Source organism: Guyanagaster necrorhizus (assembly GCF_019112545.1).
Source record: "Guyanagaster necrorhizus MCA 3950 unplaced genomic scaffold BT62scaffold_1, whole genome shotgun sequence".
Lineage (NCBI taxonomy): Eukaryota > Fungi > Basidiomycota > Agaricomycetes > Agaricales > Physalacriaceae > Guyanagaster > Guyanagaster necrorhizus.
The window spans coordinates 2,173,795-2,195,381 of NW_025064880.1; the positions used below are offsets into that span (position 1 = coordinate 2,173,795).

Here is a 21,587-nt window from a genome sequence, read left to right on the forward strand (position 1 = left end):
TGCGAACGACTGGGTGGATGATGACTTCTTCCAACTACAGTCGGCTCTGTAATAACTCATCCCATACCCCTCCGTTCCCACTCGGCGCTATGGTAGATGGACCATCCTGTGGTTTACGGGAGAGTATGTCGTTATAGAGGTATGGATTACGAGCGACCATATCTCCATCCTAACACCATGACTATCGAGGAACACCATTGTTACCCGTTGCACTGTTAATCATGATCCGTAGCTACATCACACGAACAAAAATAAGCACACTCCTCGTCGCATCAAGTGACGCATACCCGCCATCATTGACATATATCACCCTCACAAATTCCCCATGGGCAAACAGAGTAAGTAACCTTATCATGAGATTGCTATGCATATGGTAACAATAAAGATATACTTTTCTATGTATCCCTAATGTCCGAGCATGGTGTGGGGAGGGGAGGGGGGCGTTGGTACTAGTAGTACAGATCGAAAGAGTCAGAAGCAAGTGTATCGTATACATGATGATGTCCGAGGCGTAGAGTAAGGTATGATTATACATAGAAGGTTAAGGTGAATATACCTTTACAGTAACTAAAATTACACACAAAAAAGAAGAGAAGCATCATATCTGCATCATATCCTGGCGAATGATCGAGGAGGTCCATGGAAACTGAACGGCATGGGAGTCGAAGAACCACTACTGAGGGCATTGTCATCCTGGGGTTGCGTACAAGTGTCCATATCACGCTGAGCTTCGAGCACAGGGACACGCGGACGCACAGACACCGTTAAGACATCATCAACGCTCGACATTGACGACGACCCTGGCAAGGCTCCAGAATCTACATCAACAGTGGAATTTGGACCTGTGTAGAAGCAGAACCTGTACCGTAGAGTAGGGCCCGCAGTTCAGTCCTGCTAAAACATAACACATGGCGTCCTAACTCACCGATTAAGGAAGTGGTTGTAATCGGTATCAGGATCGCGAGGCGTGACATTGTCGCGGATGGTCAACGGCGACGTAAACTCGGTTTCCGTCGGTGATGGTGTCGCAGAGGATGAACTGCTCCAAATCGGAGACATGATAGACGGTGTCGACTCATCACTACCTGCTCCAAGTTCGACGTCTCTTGGCTCGAAGCTCAGACCGCTACCCATGCTAAACAGTGGTGCTGGCCGCAGAGCGTCTACAGGCGGGAACGAGTAACACCTACCCGGGCTGCGACTGGCTATTGTCGTCGAATCATCAACTGATCTCATCCTGGGCGTTCCAGGAGGTGTCCGTTTTACCGCAGACTCCCTAAGAAAGCTAAGGTCAAAGTATCCGCGATGATGGTTCCGTGTTTTCGTTGGAGTAGCGAAAGATGGGCTATCCTCTGTATCAGAAGCGACACACGGGGCAGGTCGGAAGTTGTCACCATCCTCCTGATCTCGCGGGGAACCCAGTGGCTTCGACCCGACGGGCAGCGAAAGGTTGCGCTGAGCGTTATCCACCATCGTCGGCCAAGGAATTGAGCTAGGAGGAGAGGTAGCGGAGGCGGTGGGATATGTCTGCGTGAGTGAGCGACGTATTGTAGGCGGGCTCCATTTCGTCTTCAGAGATGTCCCGAAGTCGTATCGGGATGATAACGACGAATCTTTTTTGAAATCTGAAGAACTGTCAAGCTCGACGGGACCGGAACGGGGTGGCGGCAAAGGTGGTAAAGAAGCGGGTTCTTCGTCCTCCCTCTTTTGCATAACGTTCTCCAACTTCTTCTTCAGATCAGCAATGTCGCTGCCCGAATCACTACTAGAATCTTTGACCCAGGAAAATTTGGCGACATAATTCCTGCCATTGTTGTTGTCCCACATCTCCCTACCCTCCACCGAGTACCTCAGCGCCAAAACCAACGTCCTCTCTTCAATCCAGGCCATAATGTCGTTCAATCTGATGCTGAATGAAAAGATATCGACACTCGGGTTGGCAGACTCAACATATCTCGCGGTAACTTCACTTGTAGTGTGCCAAGCATCGAACGTGAAGCGCACGGCAAGCCATTTCTGAAACGCAAGATTCCTCGCCCGAACTCTGCCAATAATACTCAGTCCATCTGCAGATAGCAATAGACTGTCCATCGCAACGTCGGCCCTGTAATCCACCATGGGAGGCATGTTGACGACATTCATCACCAACCTTTGCTTGGATGAATAAGGCTCCCCAAAGATGAACGGCGGGAAGTCGCTATCTGTTCCACTAGTATCGTCAGTGGGACTTCCGTCTCGAGAAACCGCTAAAGGCTTCTGTTCCGCAAGGAAGAGCTTGACATGCTCCAGTTGCGTGTCAAAGTGAACAGCCTTAGACAATGACGGCGTATTTGGCTCGCTCTTGCTGGAAAACATCCCTGTAATGACCGAAAGATTGCCCCTAGGCCGTGTCTTGGTCGACTTCAGCGATGACTTTATCGGCTGTCCAGATTTATTCCTGACGATCATGGGGGGCGTAGAGTTAATGGGTGCAGATTTACTCGAGGCCTCGGTATCTGGCAAGTGAGACTCTGAAGCAATCCGCTTCGAATCATCAAGGCTTAAGCGTTTATCCGCAAGGGTGTAGACGGATGCTCGGGGAGTATCCTGGAGCGACGAAGCAGACAGGTCGGTGGCGTAGATGTCACCAGACAGAGACGATGAGTGTCTGTGGCTAGATGTGACACGAGATAATGATATCGTGGGTGACGGTGGCTGATACAATGAAGCCCGAGGGACGCCTCTTTTGAGCCGGGGATTACTTGAACTTCCTTCAGAGCTTGAGCCCGACAAACTGGCATCAGGCACTGCCTTGAAGGAAGAGGCAGCTGGCTTCTCGCCAGAATTAACACCCTGCACGTTAATCTTGACTGGACCAGCGACGGCGACAGGAGAAGGAGAAGTGAACAATGGCGGCGGTCGACGCGATGCCGACCTGCGCGGGATGAGAGGAAGAGGCCCGACCGCTAAATTCGGACTTCGCGGCAGTGAACTATCCACTGAAGAGACTTTCATGTTTATCGTCGCAATCATCAGAAAAGGCGAAAGAAGGCTAATCGTGACGCATAAATACGACGCAATCGCGAAACAATGTAGTGTAACTCACTGTCCAGCCGCTTACAACAAAGAGTATGGATACCCAGGTGAATGAACAAAGCTCTGGGGAGGATGGGGAGAAGGTTTTGTCGATAAGAAATGCGACGTATAAATTTTGAGGGAGTGGTGGAATTCCGCCACTGAAAGGAAAAATGACCAGAAAGGCGGCCTAGAATATATAAAAATGGTGAAAAAATCGCCGGAGATGGTAACATGGATACACACAGGCAATGATGGACCACCACCAACAGATCAGACCCCGACCAAGAACAACGTGAAGAGATGATTCAATCCTTCGCTTGAAACCCTCTGAGCAACGAAGCAACGAAGAAAAGACGATAACGAGAAAGGCGGGTGGATATTACTGGCAGGATTACCACGGAACAGGAACGAACGGGGAAAAAAGAGTCAGGGAACCGGCAGCAACGGGATGGTAGATAAGTACTTACTGCAAGAGAAGACATACAAGTATCCACGATAAGGAAAGAAAAAGAGAAAGAATGGTGAGGCACCTGCTGCGTCAGATGATGGACGCTCGAGCAGAGGAGTAACAAATAAATAATCATAGATGAATGGAAAAGGTTCGAGAGTCCTTGTAATCTGGAACACGTGTGATGTGACGACGTCGTATATCATGTTCATTTTGGGACTTTCGATCACAGTTGCCGCCAATGCCGCTGGTCTCGCACTGACCTCGCAATATTCTGCAAGTTCCTATGTCTGAACTCCGCAGTGTTGAGACTCAAGCATATCTCTTTTGATGATCACTACTTTTTCTAGCCAAATACTGATTATATTGAACCTCATCATTCTTTGGGATCAGGGGCGCTCAGATATCATCAACACAGACCCGGGCATACGATATAACAGGCGCCCACATACACACCATTTGCGAAGCCAGACCCTCGGTGTATCCATTCTACGCTTGGATCTTGTCTAACTTTGACTAGACCATCTCAGCCGCTCTCTGTTACGAATGGTGGCCGAGAATGTTCATAGAGCCGTATGGAACCGAGCTCGCGATCGATTTTCCGACGCAGTCAACTGATCACTTATCACAGTATCATGATTTTTCATTTTAGAGCGTCACTGCTGGGACATCCCCCCAAGTCACCGCAGCTTTATCTCGACAGTCTCCGGCGGATCACTCTATGCTGAGACCCGAGCACCCCAACGTCCTAGTAACGTACACACTACCGAGTAAGTATAAACCTCGGCCTTAAACTTGGTCTGCAGAAGCGGCGCTAACTGAAAACTAGACGAAGCGGATATTTCGATCGACCCTATGTACAACGGGTAACGACGCGTTCTACAAATCCTACTTATCGAGCATCCGGCTCCTGCCAACATGCGAGACAGAAGATTCGTTCAGTAGTAACGTGGGAAGCAAACATTCCTCAGTGGCCCCTATACGATGACATTCAAGCGAATTGCTCAACACTAACTCTGGTACGGTTTATCTTACTGGGACCACGATCACAAGTCAAGTATTTCATCTCTGCATAATTATATCTCTCCTTCTTCCTGACACGTCGGACTCTGTTAAATCCTCGAGGTCGTATTCAAAAGGAGACCCACATACTTATAGCTTCTACCAGAGGTCACATTGGTCCTCTCTTCGCACCCTGCGTGGCATCCCGCGGACCTTCCGACGAACCATCACAATTTGGAAGCCGGATGAGGAGGAATCACGGTCCTGACATCATCGTCATTCACTTATCATTTATGTGGACTGGAGCCTGTATTCATTTGTTCCTCTGTTGGAAGTTTCTCTTCGCATCCTGTGTAGCATTCCTCGCACTTTCCGACGTACCGTCAGTCTTGAAAGATAGACCCGCCGATATTTATCCATTGAATTCACGCTTCACTGATAACGCACAGAATGATCATTACTGTGTGGGAAACCCCGTATTGTATGTGGACCCTAGCGCAAAGGGGTGACACCGTCGGGATTCCCATTATATGTATTTATGTAAAGCTCCTAACGTCAGGCCTCAGAATCCGGCCTAGGATAAGGCTAGCCTAGACTTGAACATCGGTTTGTCTTGAACCATTCAGATGAAGTCAAAAAATGAAATTTCACATACCACATCAAGATTCAAATGAATAAGCAACGTCCGAGTCGAACAAATTTTCGTTGGCTCCTGAGTCCTAAACAACAATGTGGCGGCGCACCGACTTTGTGTCTATACATCCTCCAACCGCAGGCTACCGCCCTCAACCCCCTCTCAACGCACTCACTGAAGCAATCGAACCAGCGGGATCTTCCCACGAGAAACGTAGAAGTCCCTCACAGGTCGCCAGTATACCCGGGCAGAAGAACGCAGCAGCCGCACTCTGCAGTGGGAAATATCAACCGAGTCGGTTTTAGGCTGTCTATCAACTTGTCGATCCTTGCATCTGCTGTAGCTCTTGCTCAATCTTCTTGGCATGCTCGCCTAGACGGACAGGGGAAAACCTGTCAGTGATACATCCATAATAAGCCATGACGAAGAAGCTTTTACGTACCCGCAATTGGGAAAAAGGCGCTCAGCATCTTCATAGCATTAATTAACACGTCCAGTTCTTGTTCGGCAATAGAAACAGTGTATGTGTCCGATCCACCTGGATTCTGGTTTGCCATATGGATGGATCTTATGTATTCCTTCGCTACGCAGGTCCAGGTAGCCTAAGTGCCAATTTTTAGAACACGAAAATCGTGCCACCAAAATGAAGACGCACGAATAGGGTAGGTTCCAAGAACTCATAATCGTCATTGCTCAGCTGGCGCACGAGCGACAGAACAGTCCTCATGCCCTTCTGCGTCTCCTCCTCATTCACGTCCTTGTAGAGATATATGAGCGCGCCATGGACCGCACTATGGATGGCGAACAGCTCAACGTCTATAAACGGTGCCTGCGTCCGCCAAGGTTCGAAGCCAAGAAAGGCAGGCAACGAGGCGTATAGCCGTTTTAATGCAATTTCAGCAGCGTTGTAATTGGCCCAATAATCGTCGTTCTTATTGGAGACTGTCAAACGGTGAAACGGGGGAAAGATATGGCGCATAACGGAATTATCCTTACCGGAAGACATACGACTTGCCCTTTCTAGTAGGGCCACTGCTTTGGCTCGAAGAAGTGGAATGTAAGTAGAAGCATCCTGGTAAATGTTTGCTGCGTCAATATGAAGAGAAGAGAAGTAGAGACAGACAACTCACGATCCCCGGCTCGGGCGGCATTGGCCACGGGGTCTTTATGCGCGAATTATGACTGTCACCGTCGGGTAGCGCCAACGGAAGACCATTTGCAATTGTCCAACACCTATCCACAATGAACACCTGCCAGAAAGCTGCAATCCTGTCACGCATCTCCTCCTGGGACTGAGGCGCGGGTATAGGAATAGTCGAAACAGTTGCTTGTTGATAGGTGGAGGAAGATGACGCGGTCGAGTCATACGGCGCCGACGCAATCTGATGCAGACCGATACCGACGGCGAGGCGTGCGGCGGAAAAAGCGTGACAGTAACCCTCGAGAAAACGAGAGTTGATGTATAGGTATACGGCAAGAAGACACGAGGTTTCGATAATGTCTACGAGACGATCGGAGCTGTCGAGCGCCAGGGTTATTTCGGTTAGCGCATTGTTGAAAAATATAGGCTCGAGACCGGAGTAGTAGGGAGACCGGGCGAAATGGCATCCGAGGAGGTAAATAGCGTTCATGAGAGCAGGATGAGGTTCGGGACGGAAGAGGGCAGCTGGCACGGACTCATCGAACCTCGAAATATCCCCTTCGAAGGAGAATTGATGGCGGTGTCGCAGAAATATATTTATTCTACACAGAACAGTCAGCAGATGTCTATCAACCACGAAGCGCGCGCGACGTACAGAATCGTCCTATGTTCGTGTGGCAACGGTGTTTTGGGATCCCATTGTGGGAAGGAGGACGGAGCAAAGTTTGGATCTGCATGTGTGGACACGGGGTACGTGTCAGGGTTGATTTCGAATCCTGATGCTGGAATATCATTCCCCTCAAGGAAAGGCGCAAGCTGAGACGAAGATGCTGTTACGGAAGGCCACAGTTGGTCTGCAGACCCATCTCCGAAGAGCCCGGGAAAAGTAACGAGATCGACAGAACTTGAAGAGGACGATGGCGAATTGGCGGACCATGCAGGATCGATGGTGTTCCAGTCCTGAAATGTGGTTGATAAGGCGTTAAAATCCCCATCAGTGATGGCTGAGGGAGGGAACGGCGCGAGAATGGCACTCTGTGGCATCGTTGATGGCCCCGCCTCGGCTGGTGACGTCTCGGCGCTCGATGTCTGTGACGAATGCGACGGCTCGGATTCGAGCTCACGAAGTCTGGTCTCCAGCATCATCAGCTTCTCCTGCAACTTTTGGGTCCTGCTCTTGACCATCATGTCGTCGTATTCGCATTCGTCCGCTCGATTCATCTTCGTACATTGACGGCATACTGGGCGCCCTCCGTCGCATTTCTACGGCCGGTTCAGAGATACGTTGCAGAACCAAAAGGTGCATGCTTACTGACCAGTTTCCTCTTCCTGCAGTACATCGGATATGAACATTAGATCAGTCGGTAATCATAGGTTGGTGACTGACCGACAACATAAACAGGCTAAGCCCCGAGCTAAGGATGCTGCTGTCTTTGGCATTAGAAGAGAATTCTAAGAGTGGAAAACAAGAAAGAGAGTGTTCAGGGAAGGATTTATAGTTTATATGAACTGAGCGTCCATGATCACGGCAAGAAGGAAATTGATCCGCAAACAACAACATGGCATTGAAAGAAGGCATTGAAAGAAGATATTTGGGTTCATGAAACTGATAACGCATGCATTCAGCTGATCCCCTGAATTCGATATTAGTGGACGTACTGATAACTATTCTACTTTGAGCTCCACCTATTCATCGTCTGTTTGCTTTGCTTTTCTCAGTTTCCAAATGCAGACAGGACATCACAATACAGTCCGAGTCAGATTCAGAGGTGCGGGAGCCGCTCGGAAGCGTCCTTCCGGCGTCAAGGGGCCCACACTGACGCGGTCAAGTTTATATAACTACGAAATCATCTCAGAAATTCACTGATGAGTCCAAATTCTGACCGTAAATCACGTTCCTTGCAAGAATTATATTAACCAGGGTCAACGATATCTATCGTTGCCATGCGTCCCACAGCAGATCGCCAAGGTCGCGAACTCGAGCGCTGATACAATCGAAAATAGCACCGCGCATTTTTGTTGATCGGCCCCGAAATCCAATCCTTCGAAAGTCCCCTGCGTATGCTAAAAAGTCAACAAACGTTCTCAAAGATGCGAATAACGCGGAACCGCCAGAGTCAATGCCCTTCAACGGTTTAAAGTGTGTGTGTCTCTGTGGATTTCCCCCATCAATGTTCCAGGAACTTCCCTGCTGTTTCTTGAGAATTCAGCTCAGCGTCGCCACGCAGCGATTGAATTTAGAGTTTGGAATTGAAAAGCCGAAAAAGCCATCATAATCAAAGCGCAGCTTAGTCAGCTCCATCTTAATCGGTCTGGTGGCACCTAGCGGCCGAGTCTTTCGGTGTCCGTAAAAACTCCTTCCTTCTATCCGTCCATCCATCCTTCCGACTTGGTGTTCGCGCTATTCTCACTGACATGCCAGCCTATCGTTATACGGCTCGGTCGGGTGAGTTTGCAAGAGTGAGTCATCCTGTTTCTTTAATCAACCACACACCTTTTGACTCCAGTTATCACTTCAATTGTTCATCCAGGGTTTTGGCCCCGCTTGAAACCCACCAGGGGGTGGGGAGGGGGACCCTTGTACCTGAAGATTGACGCACAAAGTGCCTGATTACAGAACGTAACTCGTTCATGAAGAGGGAAAACCCGAACAAGCAGCATGCATTAGTTTTCTGTCCCAAGTAACGCGCCATTTGGATGCTTGCTTACAGCCGCCGATATATGGCCATCAAAATTCACTGCCTTGCGCCTGTTTAGCACTATCGGCCGACTTTCGTTATTTTATCTTTGAACGCGCGTCAACCCAAAAAGTCCACTCGGTCGTTTCCGACACTGGTACTTACTCACCGTCATCGCAGTTAGAGGTAGTCCTTCAAGTTAGATTCAAACGTATAAAATATTTGCGTTCATGACGGAATTCCGAACATCGGTGCGTCATCAAGTGAGACTGTAAGAGTAAACTAATCTACCTTTGGTAGCTCAAGTAAAGTATGGAAAGTAAGGAAATAAAGACGAGTGAGAAGATTAAGACAAGGAGAGGTGAGATAGGAAGATGACATTTGTATGACATTCATATTATCTTTCTTTTTTAATGATGGTGGACATAGACTTCACTTGTATTCAGCCCATATCTTCCCGGCCAGTCAAGTCCAGGATGCACGACGTCTCAGTGATTAGTGTTTTGGTGGCTTGTTGGCGTAAGAACGATATGCGGGACGTGACTCAAAGATGTCACACCGCACCCTCTGCGGACAGTTGCCTCGCGCTATGAATGCGGGACGTTTCTCATTTAATTGATGCAATTCAAGTGTCCCTTCTTCCATGGTATAGCAAATGGATGGATAGATGAACCTCCACGATTGCCACAAGGCCTCTATAGTAAATATCCTCCCCCCATCTACTGTTTCCCAGCGAACACCTTCCGCAGATTATCCCAGACAACACTCGGGGACTGGGCAGCGTCGATACCATGCCAGAGACCCTTCGCCCGGTAATAATCCACAACCGGGCCCGTCATGCTATGAAACGCTTTCAAACGTTTCTGCAATGTCTCGACGTTGTCGTCTGAACGTTGTATGAGTGGTTCACCCGTAATATCATCAGTCATTGGCTTCTTTGGAGGGCTACAAGTCAAAGTCTTAGTACACACAGTTTGCAGGATAGCGTAAAGAGTCCCGAGACATACTGGAATTCTTTGTGATATGAGCGACCGCTGGCAGGATGAATGAGGCGTCCAGTAATACGTGAAATGAGGAGCTGGTCGTCAATCTGGAGCTGGACAACCGAGTCGAGTTTCTCCTTGCGGACTTCAAGCATGCTATTGAGTTTTTGGGCTTGGGGAACTGTCCGGGGGAACCCGTCCAGTACGAAGCTGAGAAGTGACGGTGTCAGTCAACGTACAGGAAACGAGCCGGTACGCGAGAACGCGTCCTTGCAGCGACCCCCCCACTCACCCGTTTTTGCATTCCTTGTTGTTCTCTAATTGATCCTTAATCATTCCAACCATAATTTCGTCCGAAACGAGACCGCCGGTATCCATGATTTTCTTAGCCTCGACGCCGAGGGCGGTCTTCGCCGCGACCTGCTCTCGGAGCATGTCGCCAGTGGCCAGGTGGCAGACGCAAAACTGGTCACGGATCCGTGGTGCTTGTGTTCCTTTGCCTGCACCCTATAATAAGCACCATCATCCACTCCAGCGGCGACATATATCCACGTACCAGCACCAGGGGGGCCTATTAGAATCGTTCGCAGCTGCTGAGCAGGCGTCGGAGCGGCTTTCTTCGCCTTTGCCTCCAAAGCGTTGATTTTGTCGTTCAGCTGGGCAACGAGAGACTTGAGGTACTCGAGTTCCTCTGACGCTCCCATCGTGCAGAACGTTGCAGATGGAAGTAACGGTGGTAGGGTGGCGGGGGGGAGGAAAAACAACGGGCGGAAATGTTTACCTGGGGAAAAGCCAACGCGTCACTATATAATCCCCCCACAAAATGTCGGCCGGAGTTTCCCGCGTCGGGTATCCGGCCGGCAGGGGCCTCCTCCTCGAGCTCCTTTTTATATTCCGTTCAGCTCCTTGGCAAACGTGATTCCGTGTTGGGAATGCTACGGTCTCGATGGGCTACTCTTTATCATCCTAAGAAAAAAAAAAAAGTAACTTCGGACTTTGTTGCGGCTCCTACTGGCCGCACTGGTGGCTCATCAGCGGTATCGTCCGGCTAACCTCAGTGTACGAAACATTGCATTCCACCTTTCAAGTTCATCACGCGCTGCAACATTTCAAATTTAATCATTAATACTCTCCTCTCGGTTGGCTGTGATAGAGGTCGCTGGCGGCTGGCGATTTGTCGTAACTCGGTGTTCGCCTTGGTTGCAATAACGACACGTTAGTCCGTCGGTTGCGGAGACTTTGAACTGCGCGTACTGGCAGCGCCGCTTTACATACTTCTGGCACACGTTTCCCTTTTCTTAAATGTAGTATGTACACCAACCTGCTCCAGACACATAAGACGCATCCTTCTCATGCGCCAGTGCGCTTTAGGTGCTCACTTAGGAACTGGGTCCATCAAGAGTTGTTGCAGGCCTATTCACAAGTCAAAGCAGGATATATATATATTCAAAAAGCAAAGCAAAAGCAAACACGAAAATCAAAACATGAATTTACATGATGAATCAGAAAACATGTCCTCTGCTGACGGTCAGGATCCATGACTGCTCCCTCCCTACTCGCTCCCTCCTCCTCCCTGCCCAGTACCACCATCATCAGCATGACTCGCAAGGACCGGATCATTTGAGTTCTGGTCACCCAAGCTGTGATGTGTGAACCCATCAGATCCTGAATACACACCACCGCGTGCATGATTGTCAGTGTCACTCGGGGTGTTGAATAGGAAGAAACGAAAGATTGCTGTAAAATGGTGGAAGTATGCATGATCATAAAGGATATGGAAGACACCAGAAAGGATGTCTAGAATAGTTCGGCGGGTAGGGAGGGACTGCGCTTGGCGCTCAACATCCTGTTCGATCCTTTGAGGGACTACATCAATAGGATCATTATTGGATTGCAGGAGCAAGCAAACTATTTGGCGTACTGTCGAAAAATGATTGGTATACATGAGTTGGTACCGTTGTCGCGCGCGCAATTCCAATGACTCACGTATTGCTACACCGCTGAGCATAACAAGGAGAGCGAGAAAGCTGAGCTCTCTATCGAGGAAAGTTGACATCGAGATGATGGGCATTAAGCGAAGCAGGGCAGTAGCCCATATATAATGTCCCGGTCGAAATATATTCAAAAAAAGAACGACATCTCAAAAAATACATACGCCTAACCGATGCCCGGCCATGAGGGACGTCTGGAACCCCGCACAGTGACCCCGTGTGGGGGACCCCTTGGTCCATATATCAAAACCTTGTAATCGATTCGAGCTGTTGTGCACAAATGAGTGGAGTGGATCCATTTTTAGACGAACCACGCACCGGTTACGACAGTGCATTAGGTTAATCCGTGTCTCCTCGTAAAACTACCGCTGGCACCTTCCATGATTTCTTGGAGGAGAACCCCGCGACGATACCATGAGGGAATTTCCCGTCTGCACGAACCCTCAGTGAAATGACTGCCCAGAAATCATGCTCTCCAGAAACACAAACACCGGCTGAAGAGTAATCACTTATCCCAAATCCCAAAGCCAGATCATGGGTTGGGTTATGCCCGAGGAGCTGTGAAAGTCTTCTACGACCTGTCAAACAGACTTTTGATATCGCTCTCACTCGAAATTCGAAGTAGCCCCAATAGAAACAGCACCGGCCGTTTCGACGTCAAGGACTCTGTCCCTCGTCGTGGACGTTAGATTCAAAGCAGCGCTGGTTAGAGTCGCAACTGATATTGATAAGAGCACTCTAGCTTCTATGGAATGGCAGCGCATACGGTCTATATCCAAAGATAGGGAGTAAGGGACCCAATTCACGAACGACGTTGGGCCGTTGAATTCCCCCGGCCAATGAACAGTAAGAAAGAAAAACCTGGTCGCTACACCAGATAATGATTCATGAATTGAATCAAACAGGTGCATTATCGATAGGACAGAGGCGGTGCTTTCACAGAAGGGAGGGTTCGTTTATGCAATGGAGACATCGCCTTAGGATCAGTGTCGTTCTAGTACGAAGACGGACTTTGTGAACTGCGGCCGTTGATTCGGACGCTCCTATGACTTTTTCTTCTTATCAAGAGTTCAAGCCGTTTGACTGGATGAAATCTCACCATAAAGGTGCCCCGGCGTTGTGGTGGCTAATGTCCGACGGATCTACATGGTTTTTCCAAAAGATAACTCCCGGACGAGGAAAAGGTTCGCGAGGCTGTAGCAGCTTTTGTGTTCTGTCAAGTAGACTATCGTGTGTCGTTCTAGTGTAAGATTCGAAGCTGAAACATGCAGGAAGAGCTGCGGCCGACATTGAAAAGAACACTTACACGAGGGGGGGGGGGTTCGATATATTCCAGTCACTTTCTTTTTCTGATGAACTTGCAACAACGACAGAAGGTTCTTTCCAGCGATGGTTTATCACAGATCCGCAGCTGGTATTTTTACGCCTTCAGGCTGTTGAATGGTGGAGTCCGACACTGCCAGTGATTTACACGAGGGAAGACTGGTGGTTCGGTCTGCTATATTGCAATCAAGGCAGTGTACGCCGACACCTCTCTGAACACTTCCAGAAGTTGATGACGAATCAGCAGAACACACTGACCATGAGGCCCATTAATCAAGTCCTTCGAGGCTGTTGGATCCCTGCTGCGCAAGGTCGTCGAATGAATCATGAGGATCAGATAGGTGAACTATTGGTGTCGCCGTTGCACAGCACAGCAGAGTGAAGAAGACACACAGCTTCGGTAGATCAGATGTATGTGACCAGAAGAACGATAAAGTTGGGCTCTGGGCCCAGGGTGTTTGGAGAACCCGATCTGTAAATTTCCTAAGAACAGCAGTTTTTTCCAAGATGTAGCACAGATCGATTACTGATAGCGCGGAAGATACCGATTGGAAAATGAGAGGGGGGAAAGGATACTGCTCAAACTTGCAAAGCGATTTACAAGGAAGCGGCTGTGTTGAAAGTTGGTCAAGCTTGGCTGGGACTTCCACCTCAGATTTTCCTATTTGGGTCTTAAACAAGCACGATCATGTCGCCTCACGCGCTGTCGTCGAAGCAAGAGAGAAAACTCGTCGACTATCTAGATGACAGCTTCCTCACTATGATGAGAGGCTACAAAATGCGGTCAGTCAGTGCGCATTAATAATCGAAATATTCAGACGTCGTATGCAGCTCGCAGTCCACGTCGCATCTACCCACTCTTCAGCTCTATCTGGAGGCAGCGACGAAGCTGCTGCTAATGATACTGCAGATCCCACCTGTTGACCCGTCGACGTCGCTTCGGACGTCGTACCTCCTCCATCTCACCAACGACGTGCTGAGTTCCATCGTGGGGTACCCACCTAATCCACAGAATGCCGCGGACCTCATGGACTGGCTGGATGACCTTGATCAGGCTTGGCTAGCGGTTCTACAATCCCAGGTGTGGGATCCCAAAGAGGGCCTCGGTGTCGATCTGGTGATTGACGTCGATTCCGTCGCGGCTGGGGTCAAGTCTTCTCCACTGAGTCAGACGGAGCGAACGCGCCTGAGAAGTTTACTCCTCGGCGGGGTTGAGACGCTCGAGGAATGGCTGTTTGGGTGGGAAGGCGACGGTGATAGTAGTGGAAATATTCTGGAGAGCACGGGTTTGCAGGCGGCGTTTGACGAGGTATTTTCTCGGACACTCGATGAGCTGGGCGGGTTAGGCGGATTGAATTTGGATCGGATTACTTTGGACGATGCTTGTACACCAGAACAGTTGACTGAAGAAATGGAAATGTAAGTTTATCGGAAAAGCTACGGTTCCTGGCCAGAGCATCTGACGAGAACCTGAAATTGAATTCTTTGATAGAGAGAGTGCCACTGCATCACGTGTGCATCGATTTTGTCAAAGTCCAAATCAGGTCATGAACGACTCACTCAGAACTGGTACCTGTCTTGGACAACCCCCTCGCGTCTGTCATGCGCAATCCCCTGCCTTCTGTATCGCTCGCAGACCTTTAAAGGGTTCTTTACCACTGGGAATACCGTTAATACCCGAGTATGCCCCCATTCCCATGCATCATCATCTCACTGACTACCGTAGCGGCTCATCATGGAACGCTGTCCAGTAGATATCTGTAACGAAATATTTTCCTACGCCTGCACGGACAACGGCTACACAGGCCGCTCACTATCCCTCGTCTCCAAATTCGTGCGGGCAACCTCGGAAATGAATAGACTGCAATCGATTTCTATCATTGGCTACGAACAGCTTGTGGCGTTTGCAGCTGCCTTGGAGCATACCCCCCCGCACTTTCGCCGTGTACGGTATATCTTTATTTCTGCACACGCTCGTTCGTCGGCAGAGAACCCCAAGGCTTTCACTTCCGAGTACTCGCGACGAGCCAAGGCCTACGCCGCCTTTGAGCAGATCCTGCGGTACATAAACGGGTCTGTCGAGGTGCTGCACGCTTTTTTCATTTTCTTCCGCCCGTTTCCCCTGTTACCCGTCAATCTCCCCCTGCTCCGGGAGCTGACGCTCTACGGTTCGCTCGACGGGCGCCCCGACGTCGATGAGCGGCTCCAGTTCCCCTGTCTTCGCCACCTGTATCTCTCCGCACTCTCCTCCCCTTCCTACCTTACAGGCCAGATCTCAAAGCTCACGCCAGGGCTGGTCAATCTGCGGTTAGCAGCTCCGGAGCGTTCGCAGTCGTTCGTTCCTGAGCTGGAGGAGACCTTGCAGAAACTAGAGGAGGAGTCGGCTTTGCCGTTGCGAAAGGTTTTCGTGCATTGTCCCTTGAAGCCACAGGATAACTGGTTGAATATGATGGACCTCTATGAGGAGACGATGGCGGCGCTCACGCGTCTTTTATCTCAGCACCAGCAACGCTTGGTGTTATTGTCCCCTTTGCGCATGGGTCTCTTTCGTACAGTAACCATACAAGACGCGGAGATAGCATGGTCGGAAAGTATATCTGGGCATTGCTGGTGGTAAGACCCGCAGGATCTCGGCGGCTTTGAGGACCTGAGCCCGAAGCAAGATGGCAGACCGGCAGTTTGATATCCTATGTATGATGCTTCTTTTCTACCGATATCCAATACCATTCTGTTCAACAGTCACGATGATGATAGGTAGTACAAGTGTACGCGTACTAGGGAGGATAGAGATAAAGAACGTCCTTGACTGGAAACCCGTACCAAGCCATTATCATCAACATCATCACAGGTACCTCATCAACATTTCAACGACCCTGGATAACCACTAATCATCCTTCTTCTTTGCCTGTTTCTTTCCTTCTTCATGATCTTCTTCTCGCCATGCACGCAAGTTGGAACGCTAATCAAGGGCTAGGGCTGAACATAAGCAAGCGGCGGCGGTCCTTCATTCAAAGAGAAAATCCTGACCATCAGCATCAGCACTCCTAACAACGCGCCTTTCTTGGATAGCTCGGAACCGGGCAACACGGTCGAGAGGAACATCACGCGCGACGACGACGGGCTCGGCGGAGCTCCTGATGAGGTAGGAATGTCCCATGAGGCTTCCGGGCGCGACAGGGAGAGCCTGGACGAAGGAGAAGAGCTGGAGGAACGCGAAGAAGAGGATGAAGGTGAAGTTGAACGCGGTAGTCTTCATGGCGACGAAAGGAATATAAAGCGATTTCGTTGATCGTTGGTGGGTGGAGAGAAATGGCGCTGCCGTTTCAATGGAAGTCACGGTCCTGCTCAGCGGAAAGATGAAAGCCACTTCAGAGTCGTCGATACTCGGTAGAAGTAGAAAGGAAAGAAGGAAAGAAAATCAGGGGGGCGTTGCTGTATTTATAACTAGGGCCTTGACAACCAATGCCGCCAAGAACAATGGGCCCTGTAACGTTACTCTCCCGCTATAAAGCCACAGCGATTTAACAAATGCATGTCTTAGCCGCCAAATAGATCATGCAACAATCAAATACATATACTCGGAAAATGCCCCTCCTTGGTGGTAGTAATGGAATGCTTTGCACACTCAATTGAAAAGGCCGAGTTGCTATAGCAAACCGCAGCTACTGATCGTACGATATTATTGGAATCCTAGGTGTTGCGCAGACTCGTAAAGCCAGATGTAAGGAGCTTATTATTTTATTTTATCCCACTTCGTACATATATCTAGAATGTATTTTACAACTTTCTCTTCCTCTCGAGCTTATTCATCAGCTCTCGGCATGATGTCGGATTGCCTCTTCTAGAACTTTCCGGCAAAACCCCAGATATGCACTTCAAAAAGTCTACAAAACCGTCGACGGTAAATCCAGCATTACGTATCTCTTTCTTCTTTTCCGCGCTGTACGCGACCAATGAGCGCGGACGACAGCCTGAATGACAGTCAAATGAAACTCAAAGTGGGAGTAGTCGGCAATGTCAATAGAGATGGAGAGCCCGGCCAGGACGTCTTTTCAAACTGAGGTGTTAGGAATACGAGTAGTTTAAGCTATTATACGAGTGAGTACATAAATACGATGTCCGTAAGCTGAGTTACAATCAGTGGCAATTACCAAGAGATATCCGTCGCACAAGGACCGTGGATGTTTAAAGCTGAGTTGACTAGCTGATCAGCCAGGAGTGTTGGTACAGAATATATTCTAACCTAGTCTTCTAGAATGTACTAGCTACTTCAGAAGAATTTGGAGAAAGAAGGTTTGAGAAATCTCTACAGTTACGTCGAAAGGGAAGGAAAGCGAAGACTGAGAAAGTATCCATAGCATGGGGTTGCCTCTCGCCATCACAAAGAGGCCGTAGAATCGGATTCGGGTAACTGAAGACGCAACAACCTAAGATACTACGCAAACCAGCATCGATGTCGGCTAAACCTGCTGCCCTTGACCCGACTTGTCATCTAGACTCCGACCGGTGCACCACTCCAGAACTTTGCGGCCTACTGAGCGTCGTAGCGATGCTAGCGGGGATACCTAGATTGATGGTCAGAAAAAGCCGGGTGGCCACGGACTAAGGGGGAAGATGTCTTACTGGATCATGGACCTCAGCGTCGAAAAAGATATCAAGCACACGGATAGCGTATTTGACGGCATCCATTTTGACTTGCCTGTGGCGGGCCAACTCGGACACCAAGCAAAGGTTGCGGCACTCATCCCAGACAGCATCGCGTGGACGAAGCCGCACCAATGCTTTGATGTCATTGCCAACGACTGTTCGATCTATACTTTCATCCTGCTGCGTCGCCAGGATACAGCACGCAGCGAAAAGATTCTGTGGTTGATGGAGGTAATCAACTTGCTGCTGAAGTGTCGTAATCCCATCCAATCCTTGTAACATCATGGCGGAAATTCCAGTACAGTACGCGCAGATGACTCGAACCCATCCCACATGAAGCGCACGGACTCCAAAATACTGGAGACATTGATTTTGAAGGAACACGTCGTAAGCTGCAGGAACACGCTGTGCCAGAGCGACAGCTAGGATATTACATGCAGTGTCAGGTTGGCAGCCTCTCTGCGACTCCAACTGACAGCCATAATATTCAACTTTAACTGGAGGTCACGAAAAGAGCAAGCTGTGGGAGAGACGAGGATCAAACGCTCATAGGCTAAGATTCTATCGTAGTATAATTCGTTCCACCCTGGGACTTCATCGTGCACATGGATGGCACAAGCAGCAAGGATATCCTCAAGTACTGCTGTGATAGCGGTGGCTTCTTGGAATGAAAACATGTGGGCACGGATCCACTTAACGGCAAAGTCTAACGAGAAGTTAATCGTGGTATGAAACATATCAGACTCGGGGAGAGAAAGTCTGAGAAGTGAGAATTTGATGGCCGCCACTCAGATATAAGGGAACCGAAAGCTGGAGCAACAGTGGATCTCCAGTAAGCTGAGAGAGCATGTCGAAGACATGGTAGTAGATCTTCTCCGCAAAATAAGGCACCGCATCCTTGAATTCAAGAATTATCGGAGACGTAAAATCCTGCTCTACTCCCTTTTGTAATGCATCAAAAGAACACAATATGGCAGAGCTGAGATGAAGAGGAAAGGTATTGACGCGATTATCACCATCAATGGAATTGAAGATAAAGTAACCTCCACCACATGCAACACGCATAAGCTGAGTCCAACAAAGCGGCGGCAGCTTCACAGAACAGTCGAGACATATAATATCCCTGAAAAATGAAGCCTGATCCGGCAAGCCTGCATGTCCTGCGGGACAGATACGGACTGAATCACAGCAGTAAGCTTGAATGATTCAACATCAGTGGGGACAATATAACATGGATGGTAATGACAAAAGTGAAGTAGGCATTTGACTCTGAGCTCCATGCCTGATCTTGGTTTGTCAAAATTGGGGAATTTCCTGTCCTTCTGCAGACAGCTTTTAAGTAAAAACTGCTGTATGTCTTCTATTGCTGGTATGCTTGGCTGAAACTGAAGCTTCTCCCATGATGCCATTGGCAGACCTCCGGCAGACTGTATGACTATGCTTTTGCTGCAGGCAGGTTATTTTAGGCAGTGAATAATGGCCAGGCTGAGTACAACAGTCAATTGCTTATGGATTGAGATACATATGACTACTACTCACCTGAGTAAGATGGTCAATTGCTTAAGAGGCAATTGACCATTGACTCAGGACAAAAACTGTCTATGCTTATATAAGGTTGACATCAGGTACTTGTGTCATCCTGCAACATTTGCCCTCAACACAATACTTCTCAGAGTTCAAGACCCAACAGCCTGATCATGTGAGTCATCTTCTCCTTCTCCAAGGCTTTTGTGAAGATGTCAGCAGGCATGTCTTCTGTGTGAAGATGTTCAATATATATGTGTCTCTGCTCAACCTTGTCTTGTAACCAGTAGAAGTGGAGGTTGAGGTGTTTGACATGACCATGATGATCAGGATTGTGAGCAACAGAGAGAGCAGACTGGTTGTCAATCAGCAGTGGGGATGGCAACAGATGATGGAAACCAAATTCTGTGAACAGATTTTGCAACCACAGAATTTTCTGTCTGGCAGAGATGGCAGCCACATATTCAGCCTCTGTGGTCAATAAGGTTACTATAGATTGTAGCTGGCTCATTCAGCTGACTGTGCCTGTGCCCATCTTGACAACATATCCTGAGGTTGAGCACCTATTGTCTGGGTTTCCATCATGATCTGCATCTGTGTATGTTTTGAACAGCTCTAGATTTGTAGTATCAGATGAATATGTCAATTTTAGGTCAATTGTTCTCCTTAAGTATCTGAGGAGGTGCTTCAAGGCCTCCTAATGCCTCAATTCAGGGTTCTTGCTGAACCATGATAGGATGCTGACTGCAAAAGCTATGTCAGGACAGGTGGTGATGGCCAAGTATGCCACAGAGCCAAGGATCTGGAGATATGGGATGTGCCACATGGTTTTTCATTCCTTTGGAGTAGCAGGGGACATCAAGCTGGATAGCTTAGTGTGTGGATCAAGAGGAGTACTGACACTGTTACAGTCAGACATTCCAGTATGTTCTAGGATTTTTTGGATGTACTGTGGTTGAGAGAGTGTGAGTGTTCAGTTTAGATGATCTTTATGTATTTTGACACCAAGGAGGAATGAAGTTGGATCTAGATCATGAAGTTTGAAGTGCTTCTTGAGATCATCAACAACATGTTATGCAGACTCCATAGACTTTGCAGCAATTGTTACATCATCAACAAACACAGGAATGATAATCTGAGCATCATCTCTCTTATACACCTATATGCTGTATTCACAGCATACTCTGTCAAAGCCTATCTCAGTCATAGCACTGTGGAGCTTTTTGTGCCACTAATGCCCAGTCTGCTTCAGTCTATAGATGGACTTGAAGAGATGAAGTATTCAGCTCTTATCCTTTGTCTTGAATTTCTCTGGTTGTTGAAGGTATATCTCCTCTTTCAGATCACCATTCAGAAATGCTGATGAGATGTCCACACTCTAGAGCTCCAGATCCTCAAGTGCAGCAAGAGTGAGGACTGTTTGGATGGCTGCCTATTTTAGAGTAGGAGAGAAGGTTTCAGTGTAGTCAGAACCTGACTACTGTGAGTACCCTTTTGCAATATAGCATGCCTTATAGCATTCAATGGATCCATCAGGATTATGCTTCACTTTAAAGACCCACTTTTCACCTATAGCCTTTTGCTCTGGAGAGAGCTTCATGAGCTCAAAGATGCCACTTTCCTGCAGTGCATTCAATTTCTGCTGAGCTGCCTCATACCATTTTTCACTTTCCTCTCTTGGCCAAGTCATCACCTCTGCAAATGTCTTTGGCTCATTATTGGATGCAGATGCTTAGTTTGCCATCTTCACTGCTGTCTGAAATGCAAGTTTGAGAGCTTCTGTATATGTGATATAGTCATCATTATGCAATATAAAAGTTATTTCTGTGACAACATCTATCTCAGTAAGCTCTGGTTCAGCAGTGGTTTCATCAATGGGATTGGAAACAGGTTCATCTGAGTCTGGTGAGTTCATTACATTGGTGCCAGAATGTTTATAGCAAAAATCACATCCAGTGTTTGAAGATGGAATTATAAGGCCTTTAGAGTTATATTGTGGCTTGAAGCATGCTTGAAGATATGAGAGTGGTGAAGAGAGTGTAGGAGATATTGGAAGGCTTAATAGTAGAGTAAGAGATAGTTCTGGAGATGTTTGCATATTTGGTAGAGTAGATAGAGCTGGCCTAGATGGCAAGGATGATGGTGATGAGAGTTGCTCA

At 48.4% G+C, this 21,587-nt stretch overlaps 8 protein-coding genes across 8 annotated transcripts; 2 read left to right on the forward strand and 6 right to left on the reverse strand.

Moving 5' to 3' along the window:
- Positions 1-346: 346 nt before the first annotated feature.
- On the reverse strand, positions 347-3,031 carry BT62DRAFT_925676 (uncharacterized protein). Its single transcript, XM_043184868.1, has 2 exons — positions 926-3,031; positions 347-859 (listed from the first exon to the last, which is right to left on the reverse strand). Exons 1-2 carry the CDS (start codon positions 2,992-2,994, stop codon positions 610-612), a joined length of 2,319 nt encoding a protein of 772 aa, XP_043046636.1. The 5' UTR covers positions 2,995-3,031; the 3' UTR covers positions 347-609.
- Positions 3,032-5,454: 2,423 nt separating this feature from the next.
- On the reverse strand, positions 5,455-7,722 carry BT62DRAFT_915437 (uncharacterized protein; the record flags this gene model as incomplete). The annotated part of the gene is made up of 8 exons (XM_043183937.1): positions 5,455-5,513; positions 5,584-5,743; positions 5,797-6,083; positions 6,150-6,213; positions 6,272-6,884; positions 6,938-7,545; positions 7,599-7,611; positions 7,670-7,722. 8 exons carry the CDS (start codon positions 7,720-7,722, stop codon positions 5,455-5,457), a joined length of 1,857 nt encoding a protein of 618 aa, XP_043046637.1.
- Positions 7,723-9,515: 1,793 nt separating this feature from the next.
- Positions 9,516-10,684, reverse strand: BT62DRAFT_925679 (adenylate kinase 1). Its single transcript, XM_043184869.1, has 4 exons — positions 10,500-10,684; positions 10,236-10,443; positions 9,968-10,153; positions 9,516-9,905 (listed from the first exon to the last, which is right to left on the reverse strand). Exons 1-4 carry the CDS (start codon positions 10,645-10,647, stop codon positions 9,680-9,682), a joined length of 768 nt encoding a protein of 255 aa, XP_043046638.1. The 5' UTR covers positions 10,648-10,684; the 3' UTR covers positions 9,516-9,679.
- A 381-nt stretch (positions 10,685-11,065) lies between these two features.
- Positions 11,066-11,999, reverse strand: BT62DRAFT_915439 (uncharacterized protein; the record flags this gene model as incomplete). Its single annotated transcript, XM_043183938.1, has 5 exons — positions 11,066-11,240; positions 11,323-11,356; positions 11,470-11,583; positions 11,621-11,809; positions 11,930-11,999. 5 exons carry the CDS (start codon positions 11,997-11,999, stop codon positions 11,066-11,068), a joined length of 582 nt encoding a protein of 193 aa, XP_043046639.1.
- Positions 12,000-13,930: 1,931 nt separating this feature from the next.
- BT62DRAFT_940510 (uncharacterized protein) lies at positions 13,931-14,611 on the forward strand (the record flags this gene model as incomplete). The annotated part of the gene is made up of 2 exons (XM_043187757.1): positions 13,931-14,040; positions 14,089-14,611. Coding segments are annotated over exons 1-2 (618 nt in total), but the record flags the coding sequence as incomplete, so codon positions are not given.
- A 221-nt stretch (positions 14,612-14,832) lies between these two features.
- On the forward strand, positions 14,833-15,874 carry BT62DRAFT_983941 (uncharacterized protein; the record flags this gene model as incomplete). Its single annotated transcript, XM_043189820.1, has 1 exon — positions 14,833-15,874. The coding sequence occupies exon 1, from the start codon at positions 14,993-14,995 to the stop codon at positions 15,872-15,874; it is 882 nt and encodes a 293-aa protein (XP_043046641.1). The 5' UTR covers positions 14,833-14,992.
- A 47-nt stretch (positions 15,875-15,921) lies between these two features.
- On the reverse strand, positions 15,922-16,758 carry BT62DRAFT_925680 (uncharacterized protein; the record flags this gene model as incomplete). Its single annotated transcript, XM_043184870.1, has 2 exons — positions 16,285-16,758; positions 15,922-16,227 (listed from the first exon to the last, which is right to left on the reverse strand). Coding segments are annotated over exons 1-2 (236 nt in total), but the record flags the coding sequence as incomplete, so codon positions are not given.
- Positions 16,759-17,630: 872 nt separating this feature from the next.
- BT62DRAFT_1017400 (uncharacterized protein) lies at positions 17,631-18,641 on the reverse strand (the record flags this gene model as incomplete). Its single annotated transcript, XM_043178239.1, has 3 exons — positions 17,631-17,822; positions 17,881-18,309; positions 18,339-18,641. 3 exons carry the CDS (start codon positions 18,639-18,641, stop codon positions 17,718-17,720), a joined length of 837 nt encoding a protein of 278 aa, XP_043046643.1. The 3' UTR covers positions 17,631-17,717.
- Positions 18,642-21,587: the final 2,946 nt, after the last annotated feature.

What these genes read in the sequence shown, in the direction of transcription:
- BT62DRAFT_925676 (XM_043184868.1), bottom strand. Translation starts at nt 2,994, where the DNA reads ATGAAAGTCTCTTCAGTGGATAGTTCACTGCCGCGAAGTCCGAATTTA. An exon ending in TACAACCACTTCCTTAATCG is followed by an intron (nt 860 to 925) that starts GTGAGTTAGGAC and finishes TCTACGGTACAG; the next exon opens with GTTCTGCTTCTACACAGGTC.
- BT62DRAFT_925679 (XM_043184869.1), bottom strand. Translation starts at nt 10,647, where the DNA reads ATGGGAGCGTCAGAGGAACTCGAGTACCTCAAGTCTCTCGTTGCCCAG. An exon ending in AATAGGCCCCCCTGGTGCTG is followed by an intron (nt 10,444 to 10,499) that starts GTACGTGGATAT and finishes TATAGGGTGCAG; the next exon opens with GCAAAGGAACACAAGCACCA. An exon ending in AACAAGGAATGCAAAAACGG is followed by an intron (nt 10,154 to 10,235) that starts GTGAGTGGGGGG and finishes GTCACTTCTCAG; the next exon opens with CTTCGTACTGGACGGGTTCC.